Raw genomic sequence first — 13,793 nt, 5'->3', positions numbered from 1 at the left:
CCAAGACTTACAACGTGCGGCTGAGCGGGGGCGGGCGCCGATCACCCAGCTTCGGACTTCACACTCGCGGGTGGTGGTTGAAGAGGATACATCCCAAGCTTGCTAACTGTTAGTCCCCTGCCAACGCTGCCGTGATCGCGTGGTCATCTGTGTTTTGCCGGAGAAGAATTGCAGAACTAATCAAAACTCACAGGGCTTCAAAGACCAACTCCCGGCCTCCCTCCCAAGCTCCTTGACAACCGCATATATGCGCTCCGGGGTGGTTCGGTAGTTGACCTGCTCTCAACAAATGCACCTCTGGATCTGGCAACGGCGACGAATAGAACGAGCCAAGACTTGAACCTTCCACTCGTAGAAGAGACAAACACTCAGAAGCGCTTTCCTCTCCATAAACACACCCACCCAGCCAAAGAATAGACCCTCGGCGGCACATTCAAGAACATACACAATGGCATCCTTCGACGATGACAATGATCCTACAGCTGGATCTCAAGATGAGGACGAGAACGAGGACGAGGAGATGGAGGATGTCAATGAGCCTACACAAGACGACGATCAGGACATGGATCAAGGCGGAGATGAGGACGAGGAGGATGAAGGCGACGAGGATAATGACGATGACAACGAGGACGACGATGATGACGATAAGAACGAGCCAGAGTCCCCGTCGCGCCGGGCGAGCCAGCATACAGCTGGTCGTCGCTCTACGAGTAGGGAAAGACCGCCAGGTCCTGCTGTCGTCCTGACCTCGCCCTCTCCGCGAACTTCTGCTGTCAGATCGCCAGGCACGGCGGGACTGGCATCATACATACCACCAGTGCGTCCGGAGGCTCTTACAGCACAAACATACGACATTGTCCCTACAATGGCGGCGCCGCAAAGCACCTCGATAAACGCGATTACAGCTACACCTGACATGCACTGGGTCTTCTCTGGCGGCTCGGACGGATACGTACGAATGTACAATTGGGTTGAGACTGCGAATGGCAAGGTACCACTTACTGTCGCACAGAAGCACCCCTTTGTGGACAGCGTCATGAAAGCCGGCTCACTGCTCACGTACTGGGAGAATGAGGAGTCCTCTGCGTTGAAGACCCCACCCTCCAAGGAAGACGAAGGCAAATGGACGAGTCCAGTCTACTCGCTCGCCGTTCAACACCAGGCAACTTGGCTCCTCTCCGGCCTTGAGTCTGGTGGCATCAACCTTCAAACGTGCAGACACCAGGCTGGAACTCGTATTGCAACACTGAAAGAACACACCAGCGCCGTGTCTGTTCTATCGCTGTCTCAAGATGAAAGTAGTCTTCTTTCTGGCAGTTGGGACAAGAACATCTTCGACTGGGATCTGCACACAGGCAAAGTCAAGCGATCGTTCAAGGGCGCAGGACAACAGATTGCTGCTGTTGAGGTCAGACCCATGAGCGATGTACCCATTCCTGAAGTCACAGAAGTGCATCCCCAAGTCAGCACGACCTTCTCCAGCAACAACGCCGACAAGCCTACCGCCAATGGCACACTCGGGAGCGCGAACAGCAGACGCCCCTCGAAGATGGGCGAAGGCGACGAAGATGCTATGGGCTCTCCTGAAGGCAGTCTATTCGGCGAGGGCGATCATGGCTCTCTGTTCGGCGAGGACACTGGCGGTGGTGGAGGCGGGAATGCTTTCGGCGATGAAGATGATGCTCTTGCTCGGGCGCTTGAAAGCGAGATGCAAGACGCCGAGCAAGATGCACCTGCTGAAGCAGATGTGGAAATGTCGGGACTAGGAAGCGGAGGGCCTGTCCAACCACCAGAGCCTGAAGCTTCAACATCCACCGATACCAAAGCTGCTGATCCTCCTGCGCCATCAAATGGAGAAGCCAACGGCAACACGGAGCAGGCCAAGGCAACCCAAGAGGCCGAACGACCAGGAACAATCGTCACGAATGGACTGCCTCATTCTGATGAACCTCTGACTGCGCCGCCAACGAATGAAGACCAGCGATCCTCCGTTGCTGACCTTCCACCACAGTCGGAATCTACATTCCTCGACGCCTCGATCGATGGTACGGTGCGCATCTGGGATAGACGAGTGTCCGCTCCCATTGCTACGGTTCACCCATATGGAGGCACAGCTCCTTGGTGCACGAGTGCATGCTGGAGTCCGGACGGGAACTTCTTTTACGTGGGCCGCCGAATGAACGCTGTCGAAGAGTACTCCATCCACCACCTCAGCTCGAAACGATCACAGCCAAATCGACAGCTCAAGTTCCAGGGTGGAAGTGGAGCTGTGTCGGCAGTGAGGTCAATGCCAAACAAGAAGCACCTCATTTGGTAAGTCTGCGCTCAAATGAACATCTGCTGAACGGTACTAACTTCATCTCACAGCGCCTCGCACGACATTCTCCGAATCTACGACCTCGCACAAGCCGAATCGAAGCACAGAGCCGTCCCGTTCACGATCATTCCAGGACATCGCGGCGGCGTCATCTCCTCCGTGTACATTGACCCTACGTGTCGTTTCATGCTGTCTGCCGGAGGGAATCGGGGATGGGAAGGATACAGTACAGAGGTCTTGTTGGGCTACGAGATCGCAGCTCAAGATGATAAGGGCGTCTGGCATAAGTGATGAACGAGAAAGGAATAGAACTTTGAGAACCTCAGGGTGGCATTGCACGGCATGGCGACGGAGTGTTTGGGTGTTTGATGGATGTGGAACGCATGATACCCTGGACGCGCAGTTTTTATGGGTTCGATTGTAGGTAGGATGCAATCGATGCTTTCTATGAAAACTTATTCAGGGAGATGTTTGTCGCCAGTGGGTAAGTTGGCGTTGATAATGGCAAGTATCTCGCACATGCTACTCGTCAATCAGAAGCTAACAGGTCTTTTCAGATGTTGATGACTGTCCCCTCACCCCCAAGCCCGAACACGAGTGCTGGTCCGAAACACTCTTGTGAGGCGGTATTGCTCGGCTCAAGAAGAGCAAGTCGACAAAGTCGCTTGCCACTCGTCAAGACATGTTCGCTCCTCACGCCCATCCAATGCCAAATCACCGGCCAGCCAACCCTGCGAACCAGTCTCGCATCCGGCAATCAGAGGATCAGACCGCCCACCATGTCGACTTCATATACAGACCTCGAAGCAGGAGGAGGTCAGTAGTTGCTTTTTGAATCTTCAGGTGCGTTCTTACTTGAAAGCTAACTTCTTCATTCACCGCTGCCGCCTTTCGTCCGTTGCTGGTTCCTTCGCACTCCCTCTACTACGCCTTCGACCGTTACCATCACTGTCCAGAAGTTATTTCGCTGGTTTTGCTTTCACTCCATAGATTATTTAAGACTTCACTTCACCCTTTAATTTGTAGCTCGCTCACTACTTCACTATTGACTTTATTTGCAGACTTACTTATAACTTCACGTCAGAGTCTACTTGTGGGCTCGTCGGCAATGTGGCCAATATACGGAACGAGCGAATCAGCCTCTATAAAACCACAGAACAAGGATATGAGCCTTGTCTCAGGTGGACCTGCATGCTAAGAAAGGTATCATGGTGTGTCTAGAGTGAAAGTTGAGCGAATGCTAAACTCTGCAGGAAAGCTGGGTGAAAAGATGAAACACATTCACTTGAGATTCATGTCTTAGCGCGCTTCGGCCGGGGTTTGCCGCTCTAGCGGCTTCGATCAACTTCACGTGGACGTCGGAAGGCACGGCCTATATTCAAACTTCGCGGCGCGCGCTTTTCAACTTTCTCCCCACGAACATCCCCGACACCACCACCACCACCATGCCAACGAAGAAGAACTTGAGCTGCGAGCTCATCGATGGCACCTCGGGCGGCGCCCTCCGCGAATGGGGCAAGCAGGCTCTCCCCTGGGGGAAGGGGGTGAGCTGCTTCGTCCAGGCGGACACTGGGCGGCCGTTCGGGGTGCGCATCAAGCCCACCTCCCCCTTCCCTCCCATCGTGGAGGAGCAGCGCACGGCGGAGCGCAACCGCAAGGACTTCGTGCCGTGGCACTTGCTGTGCACCTTGCGCTTCGATGAGCGCGTCGAACAGCGCATCATCGTCTACCTCGACGCTTCACACGCCCACTACAAGCCCCAGGTGGTGATGGAGGGCCGTTTTGTGAGTCGACCCATTACACTCAAATGTCGTCGCAGCTACTGACATACCCAACAGGTCCCCAACGACCAGGGCAACCGCTACTGGCATCGGTGGGTGTTCAAGGAGGCTGGCTCGGGGATAGACCTCCTGTTCGACGCCTTGTCGCTTGGGCCTTCGGAAGAAGAGATGAGCGACGAGCAGCTAGCCGGCCTTATCAAGGGCCTCGATCCCAACCAGCAGCAAGACACCACGAGATCGGGCCTGCTGGAAATCACATGCCAACGCGTCACGGTCGAAACCAGCTCGCAAATGCAACGATGGCAACCAAGCATGGACGCCGAGTTTGATGATGGCACAAAAGACAAGGTGTGCATCACTTCTTGATTCAATTTCTTATGCAGATACAACTGACTACGAACAGACCGATAAGGACATCTCTCACAAAGCAGCAATCGTCAAAGCCGGCAACAAGAAGGCAGGCAACTTGCAGAGTACTATCGGCTATGTCCCCTTCGACGAGGAACCATACGCCGTCTTCCAGTTCAGATACCGCAGCGAGGATGTCCTCCGCAAATATGGTTTTCCAGGATTTCCGAAGGAGGTGAAAGTCCCACAGGTACTCATGCACACGGTAAGTCTTGGAGGAGCGGGTATGAAGCGGAGCGTGGGTGCAGCAGCAGGCAGCGAGCAGAGCAACGAGCAGAGCGACGAGCAGAGCGACGAGCAGAGCGACGATGAGCTCCTGAGCAAAGTGAAGAGAGCAACGACCGAGAGAAACAAGACCAGTGGCAACGGACAAGTGGCAAAATTTGCCAGTGCAGGAAGTGATGTTGGTGATGAGAGCGATGAGGAGGAGGAAATGACAACGGAGAAGCGAGCCGAGATGAGCGAAAGCACTCGAGCCGAATGGATGCAAGCACAACATGAAGCACTCCAGCAAGTCGACAAGGACGACAGCGATAAGGAGAATGCAGGAATCCCAGACAACAATAACAAAGACGCTACGAAGGATGGCCTCAAGGCACACCTCAGCACAGGCAAGAACGCCCGCTGGACAGCATCTGCAGCTATACGCTCAGGCTTGAAAGACGGAGAGAAGGAGGAAATTGACGACGATGGCGATGCCAACAAGGAGCATGAGTGGATGTCCAACATCATCAAGAAGAATGCTGAAGATGCCGAGGAAGAAGTCCTTTAGGCAAGCACGTCGCAACTGCATCACAAAAAGGTACGTACTCACTCACCCCAACAAAAATGCCAAACGTCGCACACACCATCTCCGGGGAACATGCACGTTCAAGCACCCATGGCTGACCAGATCTACAAGCCCGCCGAATCCGAACGGAAAGCGAACGCCAAACCACCACGACGGTGTTGCATCATGAATCGAACATGGATATCAAATCGCGAGGCTGTCGCTCGAAGCGCAAAGAGGAAACATCATCGTCATGGAAGACGCCAGATCAGGCCTGTGAAATACCAGATCGGGGTCAAACGATGTTACTGCATTCAGACATAGCGACAGAAATGAAAAGAAAGGAGCGTGAGGCTCACGACGCTCTAAACTCGAGAAAGAAGTTCCTCAATCGGTGAATGTGCATCGCTATAGGAATCTGAACCGTGTCCATGCCGTGCTCATGCACCGTCGTACCGACGGAGTGGCCGAAGGTCACCTGTGCAACCCCCATCCGCACCGGCAAGCCGGATAGGCAGTCGTGGCGGCGTGGAATGAAGAAGATGTGGAAGCCATGTGCTGCTCGCCAATCTGGTGGATGGCGCAGAAGACCCATTGTGATGCTGAGATTTGAGATAATGCAGAACGTCCACCTGAACATCGCACCATCCCGCCTCATCATGCGAGCTGCCGTTGATCGAGAAATCGGGGCGCCAGCCTCGCAGATCCAGATCTTGGCACGGTGCAATGAACAACCAGAATGATCGGCCACCGCTGGGTCGCCGCATGTTCTCGATGGCACGTGTGTACCTGCGTCAGGTAGGACGGTAGGGCATTCCGCACTCCCTCTCTATTCCCCCTTGCAAGCCTCGGGGTGATACTACAGCGAGGACGTCAATCGAGGCATCTCGGCACGCGACCCACGCCTAAGGTGGTGCATCTTCTCGAAGGCCGAGCTTGTTTCGTCGAAATGCATTCTCCCAAGCGTCGGACAGGCCGTCGCCTCACCCATTGTCGGCCTCACTGACGGATGACTGCTTCATTGGTGGACCGCCATCGATTGCAGGATGGCCGAGCCCGAATTGCAAATGTCGCAACTGTCAAACACCGCAGAGTGGGTGTGGTATCAAGCTTCACAGAGCCTTGATGACGCCCCTTGTTCCAGGACGCGGGCACTTGCAACCACACCTGTCATCAGCAGACGTGCTTCCACGCCCAACAACCACTGCTTTGGGCCAGAATTGACAGGTTCCAAAACGTTCGAAAACCCCGATGCTCCGATCGATCAATCGCCGTCTCGAATCCACGCAATGAATTGATCGCTGGCTGGGCGGCGATTAACGAGCGCATCTTGGTACCCTACCTGAGGGAAATGAATCCTGGGACTTCGATGAAAGATCAAGTGCGATTGCCGGAACAGGGAAGGCGACTTGATGCTGATGAACGACGGCAGGGATGGCGGGTTCTGGATGTGCTTCCACAGATTCGCTTTCTCGCATCGCGCGAGCCTATCCATCGCAGAGCAAGCATTATTGTGCTTCTCAGGGGTGGGCCGGTAGTAGATCGTTGGTATGCTCACTGGTGGGCCTTTCTTTCAGATTGACGATGGCGTCCTCGCGTGTTCTCTTCCGCGGATAGCATCCGCATGCGCTGCACGTCATGGGCCATGGGTGTTTCGCGTGTGGACGCATCCCTGCTACTTGTTGTCTCGTCGGCTCGATTGCGGATTTGTTCGGGGCGAGCAGCAACCACCACACCTCAGCTTCGCCAGCCGCATGCCCAAAGCGAGGCGAGACATATGCCTCAATATTGCTGTGTGGTCGTACATCCGGCCATTGGGGCGACTATAATTAAAGGCTGCGAATAAGAGAAGAGTCCAGCTGGCCAAGGGACAGACGACAGGTGAGGTCCAGCAGGACAAGGTTTGGAGGCAGGACACGTTCGCAGGGCGAGCAGGGAAGCACCGGTGCCACGGGCCTGGGTCTCGGAAGAATTTGGTCCTTGGGAGAATCGTTGTGATCGGATCGTCTCTGAGATATGGCGGCTCCCGACCGATTCGTCAATCACATCTCTTTGAACGACGCCTCGAATCTCACACTAGCGATGTTGCTGCTAGGCTGCCCCCTGCTGCAACGACGCCGGCGGCGAGGGCCTGGGCGGCGGCATGGCTTCATTCAGGCCGTCTACTCGTGCACCGGGCGAGCCCCATCTGCTCCTGTGCGATTCTGGCTTCAGATCATGTCGTGCAAGCCACTCTTTTGGGCTGGTTCGATGCACCAGATTGGCAGGGACTGACGTCTTCTTTGCTTCTTCCATCGCTAAGGACCTTGCGCGCAGTCGCGGCACCTGGATATTGACCGAGGGGGGCAACCAGAGGAGCTAATTTGAGCGTCAAAGAGAGATATTCCGGAGAGCCCCAAGGCTCGCGAGCCTCAGAGTCTTGTATATAACAGCAGTCGATGTGTCTCGTCATAGGTTTGTTGTCTGGTAGCTTTCCCACGCCGTTCCATCGTTCGAGCCCAACTGCCTCCTTCCTCCACACTCCACCAACCTACAGCTTCCCCCAGAACGCCACCTTTGAGCTTTTAGAGTTTCAAGCGGCTACACCAACCCTCGTTGTAAGTGCTGTCCATACACTACGAACTTTGATGTCCCTATGGCGTCGTTCGTGAGACAAAACTGACAACGAGACAGACATCCATTGGACGGACGATTGACTTTCCTGCTGCTCGGGTCTCGCGCTGAAACGACACTTCCCCAAGTTCCTCACCGCCGGGTCCCATCACTATATCATCCGACCAATCGATTTCTACCGCAACCACAACAATGTCAGACAAGACGTACCTCCGGGATTCATGCGGTCCTCGTGCCGTCGATTCCGGCCACAGATCAGACAAGAGTCGCAGCGACAGTCGACGCCAACGAAACGGTGACGAGAAGCCGAAGTCGAAGCACAGCTCCTCGAGACGATCATCGAAATCGGAATCTAGCCATCGAAGGAAGTCGTCGACGGGGTCTTGCGTTACCAGCAACATCCCAGAACGACCGACGTTCGAACTCGACGTCATCGGGCAACCGCAGCGAAGCATTATCTTTGGCTCGACCGTTGAAACATCAGTCATGGTCAGCCTGAAGGTGCCATCTCCAGACATGGTAGCTCAATACCGGAGTCTCGATACCTCGCGCTTGATGGCAGTCATTTCATTGGTTGCCGACACTCGTGGCGGCGAGAGAATGCCGATCGAATGCGGTACATTGACTGGCCAGAAGATGTTCGACACCGTCCACCCGGTCCCTGTAGAGTGTGCAGAAAGCCTGGCTCGCAGCCAACCATGTCGACTCACGCTGGGCTACTTCTCCTTTCCTGCCCTGCTCATACGACAGCCAGGGACATACCGACTTCGAATTACTTTAATCAAGATGAGCAGCGCTGGCGCCTCATCTGGCGGATCAAGCATCGTGGCGGCCGACAGCGACTCGATCAAAGTCGAGCGACGAACGACAGGCTCTGGTGGTAATCCTCGCAAGCATCAGAGGAGTTAGATTGGGACATCCAAAAGTTTTCGGGTCTTGTGTGCCGTCGTCTGCCCGAGCATACTTGTTTTCTGTGTTATTGGCGAGGCGTGTGGTGTCTGGGACAATTGTATACTGAGTCGGGTACACACAGGACGGTCGGTCTGCATCAATCACTTGGGGAATTGGCGGATTTCGTTTTGCTTTTTGTTGTACTTATCAGAGTTTCAGATGACAGAGATTTTGAGCTGGGATGAACCAGAGTCCCCCCTATTTGGGACGCTGTGTATATGTCTTCATACAAGAGATTAATGCAAAACAATAAATACACAGACTTGCAATATCAAACCTATCGAGCTTCCTCTCCTTTGATTATCAGATTGCAAGATCTGTCTGACCGAAGTTTCGGAGCTTGGAATTGATCGTGGAGGTACGTGAAACGCTCGCCAACTGCAGCTTCAACGATTTCGAAATCTTCTTGTTGTACATCGCAGTGATCACGTCGTCCACCACGTCGATATGTATCTCCTCCGACGGTTCGCGGAGCTGCATAATCACATGCAGCAAACCCTCAGCCATGACGTCCTGCTGATCCATTCGCACGATAGGCTCGGGGCAAGCAGATTCCATATCCATCCACTGGCGTCGGCGTCCAGTGAAGAAATCAAGCTTGATTGAGATCTCATTGTACTCGTCGCCGTCGTCCAGGACTTGGCGGACAGTCAAGCCGGTGAATTCTGCAAATGGTCTCAGAGGTACGTCATCATCTGAGGTCTTTCGAATCCAGCTCTTCGATCTGTCGAGCAAGGAAACCCGGACCATCGTGTTTCGAGATAGTGACGTCCGCGAGAGGAGGCTCACAGTCTCGACAAGTTTGGACCGTTACGCTCTCAGCAGAAAAAATTCTCCATGCCGGGAGGCAGGTCTGGACGTTGGAGGAGAAAGGCACCACAATCTGCTTTGGCATCTGTTGCTGTCGACTGGATGTGCTTGCCTGGAGCATGTAGACTCAACCATCATGAACGAACCGAACGATGGACCTATCCATACCAGCGTTGTTCGCACTGACATTTGCGAGCTCAAGCTTGAAGCTGCGACCAGGTCTGTAGCGGCTGCGATGTGGTTATTGTGAAGATGACCGAGAAAATCGACTCAGGGGTAAAAGGGGTAAAGTCACGCCCTACTGGAATTCATCCGAAGAAATGCCGGATTGTTTTCGGATTCGCATTTCCTATCAAAAAAGTCAATGCAAAAAGCAATAGATAGTGAGTCAATGGGGTTGAGAAAAACCTTTCGAAGAGCCAGAGAAGAAACGAAGTCTCTCACGATCGGAATCGGAGCTGGGAATCGAGCCAGGTGTTGCGAGCCAAAGGCGGCATCATGGACATCAGAGACGTCGACGACACAGACGCTGAATCAATCCATGCCATCTACGATCACTATGTCAAGATATCGGTAGCAACTTTGCAGGAAGACTTACCGACACTCGAGAGCATACGCAACAATATCAAGAGACTCGAGTCAATAAATATGCCCTTCGTGGTAGCAATCGATACATCCAACGGCCAGGTGGCAGGTTACGCTTATGGAGACATCTTCAACGAACGATCCGGGTACAAGCACACCGTCGAAGACTCGGTATACATCAACAAAGACTACACCGCACGGGGACTCGGCAAGGTGCTCTTGAAAGAAGTCTTCGCTAGACTGAAAGCAATGGGGAAGAAAGTGGTTATTGCCAAGATGTCGATTCTGCCGGACGTCCGACCGGAGGACATGGCTACATGCAGGCTGCATGCATCTTTGGGGGCCAGAGAGGTTGGACGAATGCTGAAGGTTGGGTACAAACTTGGGGCGCTCGTTGATGTAATCATTTACCAGCTTGATTTGGAGGAGTATGAGGCTTCGTGACCGCAGCGCGGGGAAGATGCGAGGAGCAAGTCATACACGCTGTTGGATATGCAATGATTCCAGCAGGCCGAGACATAAGATCGTTCAACCACATGTTGGTTCCAGCATGAGGCTCGAGATCTTCGATAGTCTGGGCGAACGACTTGGCTTGGAAACTGGACCATGGTAGTCGAACATGCACCAAACTCGTGGATACCGATCCGATCATCATCGCTGCTTTTCTTCAGAGCCATGTGGCGACTCCAAGAAAAGATGGTGTGTGCAGGTCGAGAAGCCAAGACAATCCAGAGCATCATGCGTTCTCTTTCGTACCCGGCTCAGCCCAGCCACCGCAGATCTGGGCATCTTCCAGCCAGCCCTACTTCCCACCTCTACCGGTCTTGGAATACGCTCTGAGAATGTCAGACCACGTTGTTGACAACAACAAACACCTCGTGATGCATTTCCAAGACCAGCTTCGGAGTATTTCGTCCTAAAGTTTCGATAGTCGAGCGGGAGGTGAGCAAGAGGCTGAGCAAGACAGGTCTTCTTTTCCCGAGGGCTTGCCTTAGGGTGTCATCCGCAAGTGCTGATCCAACGAAGAACAATGTCCTGTTTTATTCTCCGAGAAGAGCATGACAAACCAAGCGAAGTCCTCGTCGCCGTGAAGCGAATGCCCTTTTGGGTAATCCAGCGCCAGATACCAGTTTAGACAGGGAAGTCCTCAGGCAGAATCGTGGGAGTGGTAGGAAGAGGAGCCAGCGGCAACCCAAAAATCCAATCGTAAGCCCTGAAGGTTGCACGCCACGTGAAACTCAAAGAATCCTTCGTAGCGCGTGAGAGGGCAAAGAATCCAACACGCGGATCGCGCAACAAGTGTGCAAGCAAAACGGTACCGGCGGGCAACGAACCTCTCAACCGCGGCGAGTAGTCCTGGCTCGCAGGAATGATGAAACACCTGCCGTCAAGCGTAGCAGTGGCGTTTATGCAGTCAGCACGCTGTTGCACGTTGATTTCTACCCACACCCACTACCGTGCTCGCCCTGCTGCGTGCATTGCATGAAGGGCCTTGCTTTTCGAGAAAGCACGCATATGCAGCGACCTGGGAGCTGGCGCCCGTTTCTCTGTCAGCTCTAGCGGTGCAGGTACCCACGCCAGTTGGATGGATGGGCGAAGGAGCTTCATCTGTCGTGCTACCGTTTAGAGCGTGGGTGTGGTGAGACAAGAGTGACGAAGACCGGCAGGAATCGATGGAGCAGTCGTTGTTCGTTCGCTTGCCGTGGTATCTTGCCGAGCAAGAAAATGCGAACAAAAGCACCTGTTCCTGTGCGGAACCAAAGATAAGTCAGTCGAAGGATGTTAGACTTTCTTACACAATGCTTCCTTCCCTTCGAGGGTCGTGTCATGAACGCCACGGGCGGCTTTGCAATGCTTGCTCACCAAGAATCTGACGAGATGCCAAAGACGCGAGAGGGAAGCGAGGAGCAAGAGTCGGGAGGATGGAGGATTGAAGTTCCACTTGCGGAAGGAGTACAATTGGTAAGGGTACAGCGCAACAATGTATCGTCGCAAGCCTAAACCAAACATCAGATCGTATCGCAGGGCACGTCGCGGGTCATCAAAAGCACAACACCACTTCCATGCAACTCCTTTTCAACAACAACAGTCATCCGCGCTCGCTCGCTGGGTATCTCATTTTCCGACCGTCCTGATAACGCCACCAGTATTCCTTCCGTCCATGGTTGCGCACATTCGCATTTTCGGCGAATTACTCTGTTCCTCCAGATGCAACGTTCCGTCTTCAGTAGTAGGTAAGTAGTGATGATACTTGTCCAATACCCCCGCCAGTTTCAAAAGCCGATACCGCCACTCGATTTTCTAGTGGTGTGTGGGCAATCGCCGTGGCTGGCAAGTCGGCTGTCCAAGCGGCTCTAACCTTTCCTACAGGAAGACCACTTCGGGGCGTTGATTGGGGGCCATTTCGCGTGGCAATTCGTCTGAACCATGTTCCAGGCTCTCAAAGAAGTCCTCTCTCCACTTTCCATAGGTCGAGTGCCAAAGTGGGTGTCTCCTTGATGACGGCGAAGATGTCTTGAGTGTTTGCCAACTGAGGATGGCTCCTGAAGAGTTGCAGAACAACGTCCCGTAGTCCTCGGTCGGAATCGATCGTCGAAGTGTAGACGAATTCAATGGCATCTGCAAGCTCGGGCGCGTCGTAGTAGCAAGCAACTGCCATCTCAAACTTCCTCTTTGCGAGTTGCTTGAGACTTGGGATGTCGTACTTCTCTGCAAGTGCGTACACCTGTGTGTGCAGGAGAAGGTGTGATTCGGATTCAGTCGATTCGTAATCCTCCTCATACTCCTCATCACTTCCCAAATCAGCCTCAAGTGGAGGAGTTCCAGAGCGTGCCTTTGGTGGTGATCGTGGTGCCTTGTCTGCGAAATCGAAGCTCGATCGTCCATCGCCGTGCGACGATCCTGGTGGAGTTGCCGGGGAGTCTGGAGTGTTGTAAAATCCAGCTTGCGCAAGGAGAGGATCTTGGATCTGAGTCAAATCGAGCTTCTTGGTTGCCTTCTTGCGTGCGTCAGAATAGGCTCGATGTCTGAACATCGCCGACGGTGCTTGCTCGGGCTGCTCGTTGAGATAGTCGAGGTGGTAGAAGTCTGCAGAACCATTATCAGCGATCGCTGTTGAACAACACTTTCATTCTCGAGCATACAATGTATCATCTGTTCCACAGCCTCTTCATCGTCTTCGCTGAGATCGATAACGCCCGTCTGGCTTTCGCGGAACTGGTGCGAACAGGCTCCATCGAAGAACCCGCTTCTCGAGCAGACAATGGCTCGGTGACAGGCCCATTGCCTGTAGTTGCAAGTGATCGTGAGGTCGCTGTATTTACCGCCGAGATGCAACCTGTACCTGACGTGAGCGACGCCCATTGTGAGCAGTTCGGTACAAGGATCGATACTCACGCCGAAAGTGCGGTCATCAACTCATTTTGAGCAGTTGGCTCTTGGTGATTGATTGGCGACAGAGCCATTGTGCGTCGAAACTTTGCGTCACGTCTCGGTCGGCGAGGAGATGGTGGAGAGCCGTTGCGAGTCCGACGACGCACAGTCCCGTCTGTGAAGCAAG

At 53.8% G+C, this 13,793-nt stretch overlaps 6 protein-coding genes across 6 annotated transcripts; 4 read left to right on the top strand and 2 right to left on the bottom strand.

Annotated features, from left to right (window-relative positions):
- Nucleotides 1-448: 448 nt before the first annotated feature.
- Nucleotides 449-2,608, top strand: M409DRAFT_68627 (uncharacterized protein; the record flags this gene model as incomplete). The annotated part of the gene is made up of 2 exons (XM_033817920.1): nt 449-2,313; nt 2,368-2,608. The coding sequence occupies 2 exons, from the start codon at nt 449-451 to the stop codon at nt 2,606-2,608; spliced, it is 2,106 nt and encodes a 701-aa protein (XP_033664259.1).
- A 1,154-nt stretch (nt 2,609-3,762) lies between these two features.
- Nucleotides 3,763-5,278, top strand: M409DRAFT_26406 (uncharacterized protein; the record flags this gene model as incomplete). The annotated part of the gene is made up of 3 exons (XM_033808097.1): nt 3,763-4,101; nt 4,156-4,446; nt 4,502-5,278. The coding sequence occupies 3 exons, from the start codon at nt 3,763-3,765 to the stop codon at nt 5,276-5,278; spliced, it is 1,407 nt and encodes a 468-aa protein (XP_033664258.1).
- A 2,802-nt stretch (nt 5,279-8,080) lies between these two features.
- Nucleotides 8,081-8,797, top strand: M409DRAFT_57648 (uncharacterized protein; the record flags this gene model as incomplete). Its single annotated transcript, XM_033813694.1, has 1 exon — nt 8,081-8,797. One exon carries the CDS (start codon nt 8,081-8,083, stop codon nt 8,795-8,797), a length of 717 nt encoding a protein of 238 aa, XP_033664257.1.
- Nucleotides 8,798-9,142: 345 nt separating this feature from the next.
- Nucleotides 9,143-9,589, bottom strand: M409DRAFT_57647 (uncharacterized protein; the record flags this gene model as incomplete). Its single annotated transcript, XM_033813693.1, has 1 exon — nt 9,143-9,589. The coding sequence occupies one exon, from the start codon at nt 9,587-9,589 to the stop codon at nt 9,143-9,145; it is 447 nt and encodes a 148-aa protein (XP_033664256.1).
- Nucleotides 9,590-10,147: 558 nt separating this feature from the next.
- On the top strand, nt 10,148-10,678 carry M409DRAFT_57646 (uncharacterized protein; the record flags this gene model as incomplete). The annotated part of the gene is made up of 1 exon (XM_033813692.1): nt 10,148-10,678. One exon carries the CDS (start codon nt 10,148-10,150, stop codon nt 10,676-10,678), a length of 531 nt encoding a protein of 176 aa, XP_033664255.1.
- A 1,996-nt stretch (nt 10,679-12,674) lies between these two features.
- On the bottom strand, nt 12,675-13,698 carry M409DRAFT_57645 (uncharacterized protein; the record flags this gene model as incomplete). The annotated part of the gene is made up of 3 exons (XM_033813691.1): nt 12,675-13,321; nt 13,378-13,571; nt 13,631-13,698. 3 exons carry the CDS (start codon nt 13,696-13,698, stop codon nt 12,675-12,677), a joined length of 909 nt encoding a protein of 302 aa, XP_033664254.1.
- Nucleotides 13,699-13,793: the final 95 nt, after the last annotated feature.

The sequence above is a fragment of the Zasmidium cellare genome (assembly GCF_010093935.1).
Source record: "Zasmidium cellare ATCC 36951 unplaced genomic scaffold M409scaffold_31, whole genome shotgun sequence".
Lineage (NCBI taxonomy): Eukaryota > Fungi > Ascomycota > Dothideomycetes > Mycosphaerellales > Mycosphaerellaceae > Zasmidium > Zasmidium cellare.
This window is presented reverse-complemented; position numbering and strand designations above follow the sequence as displayed.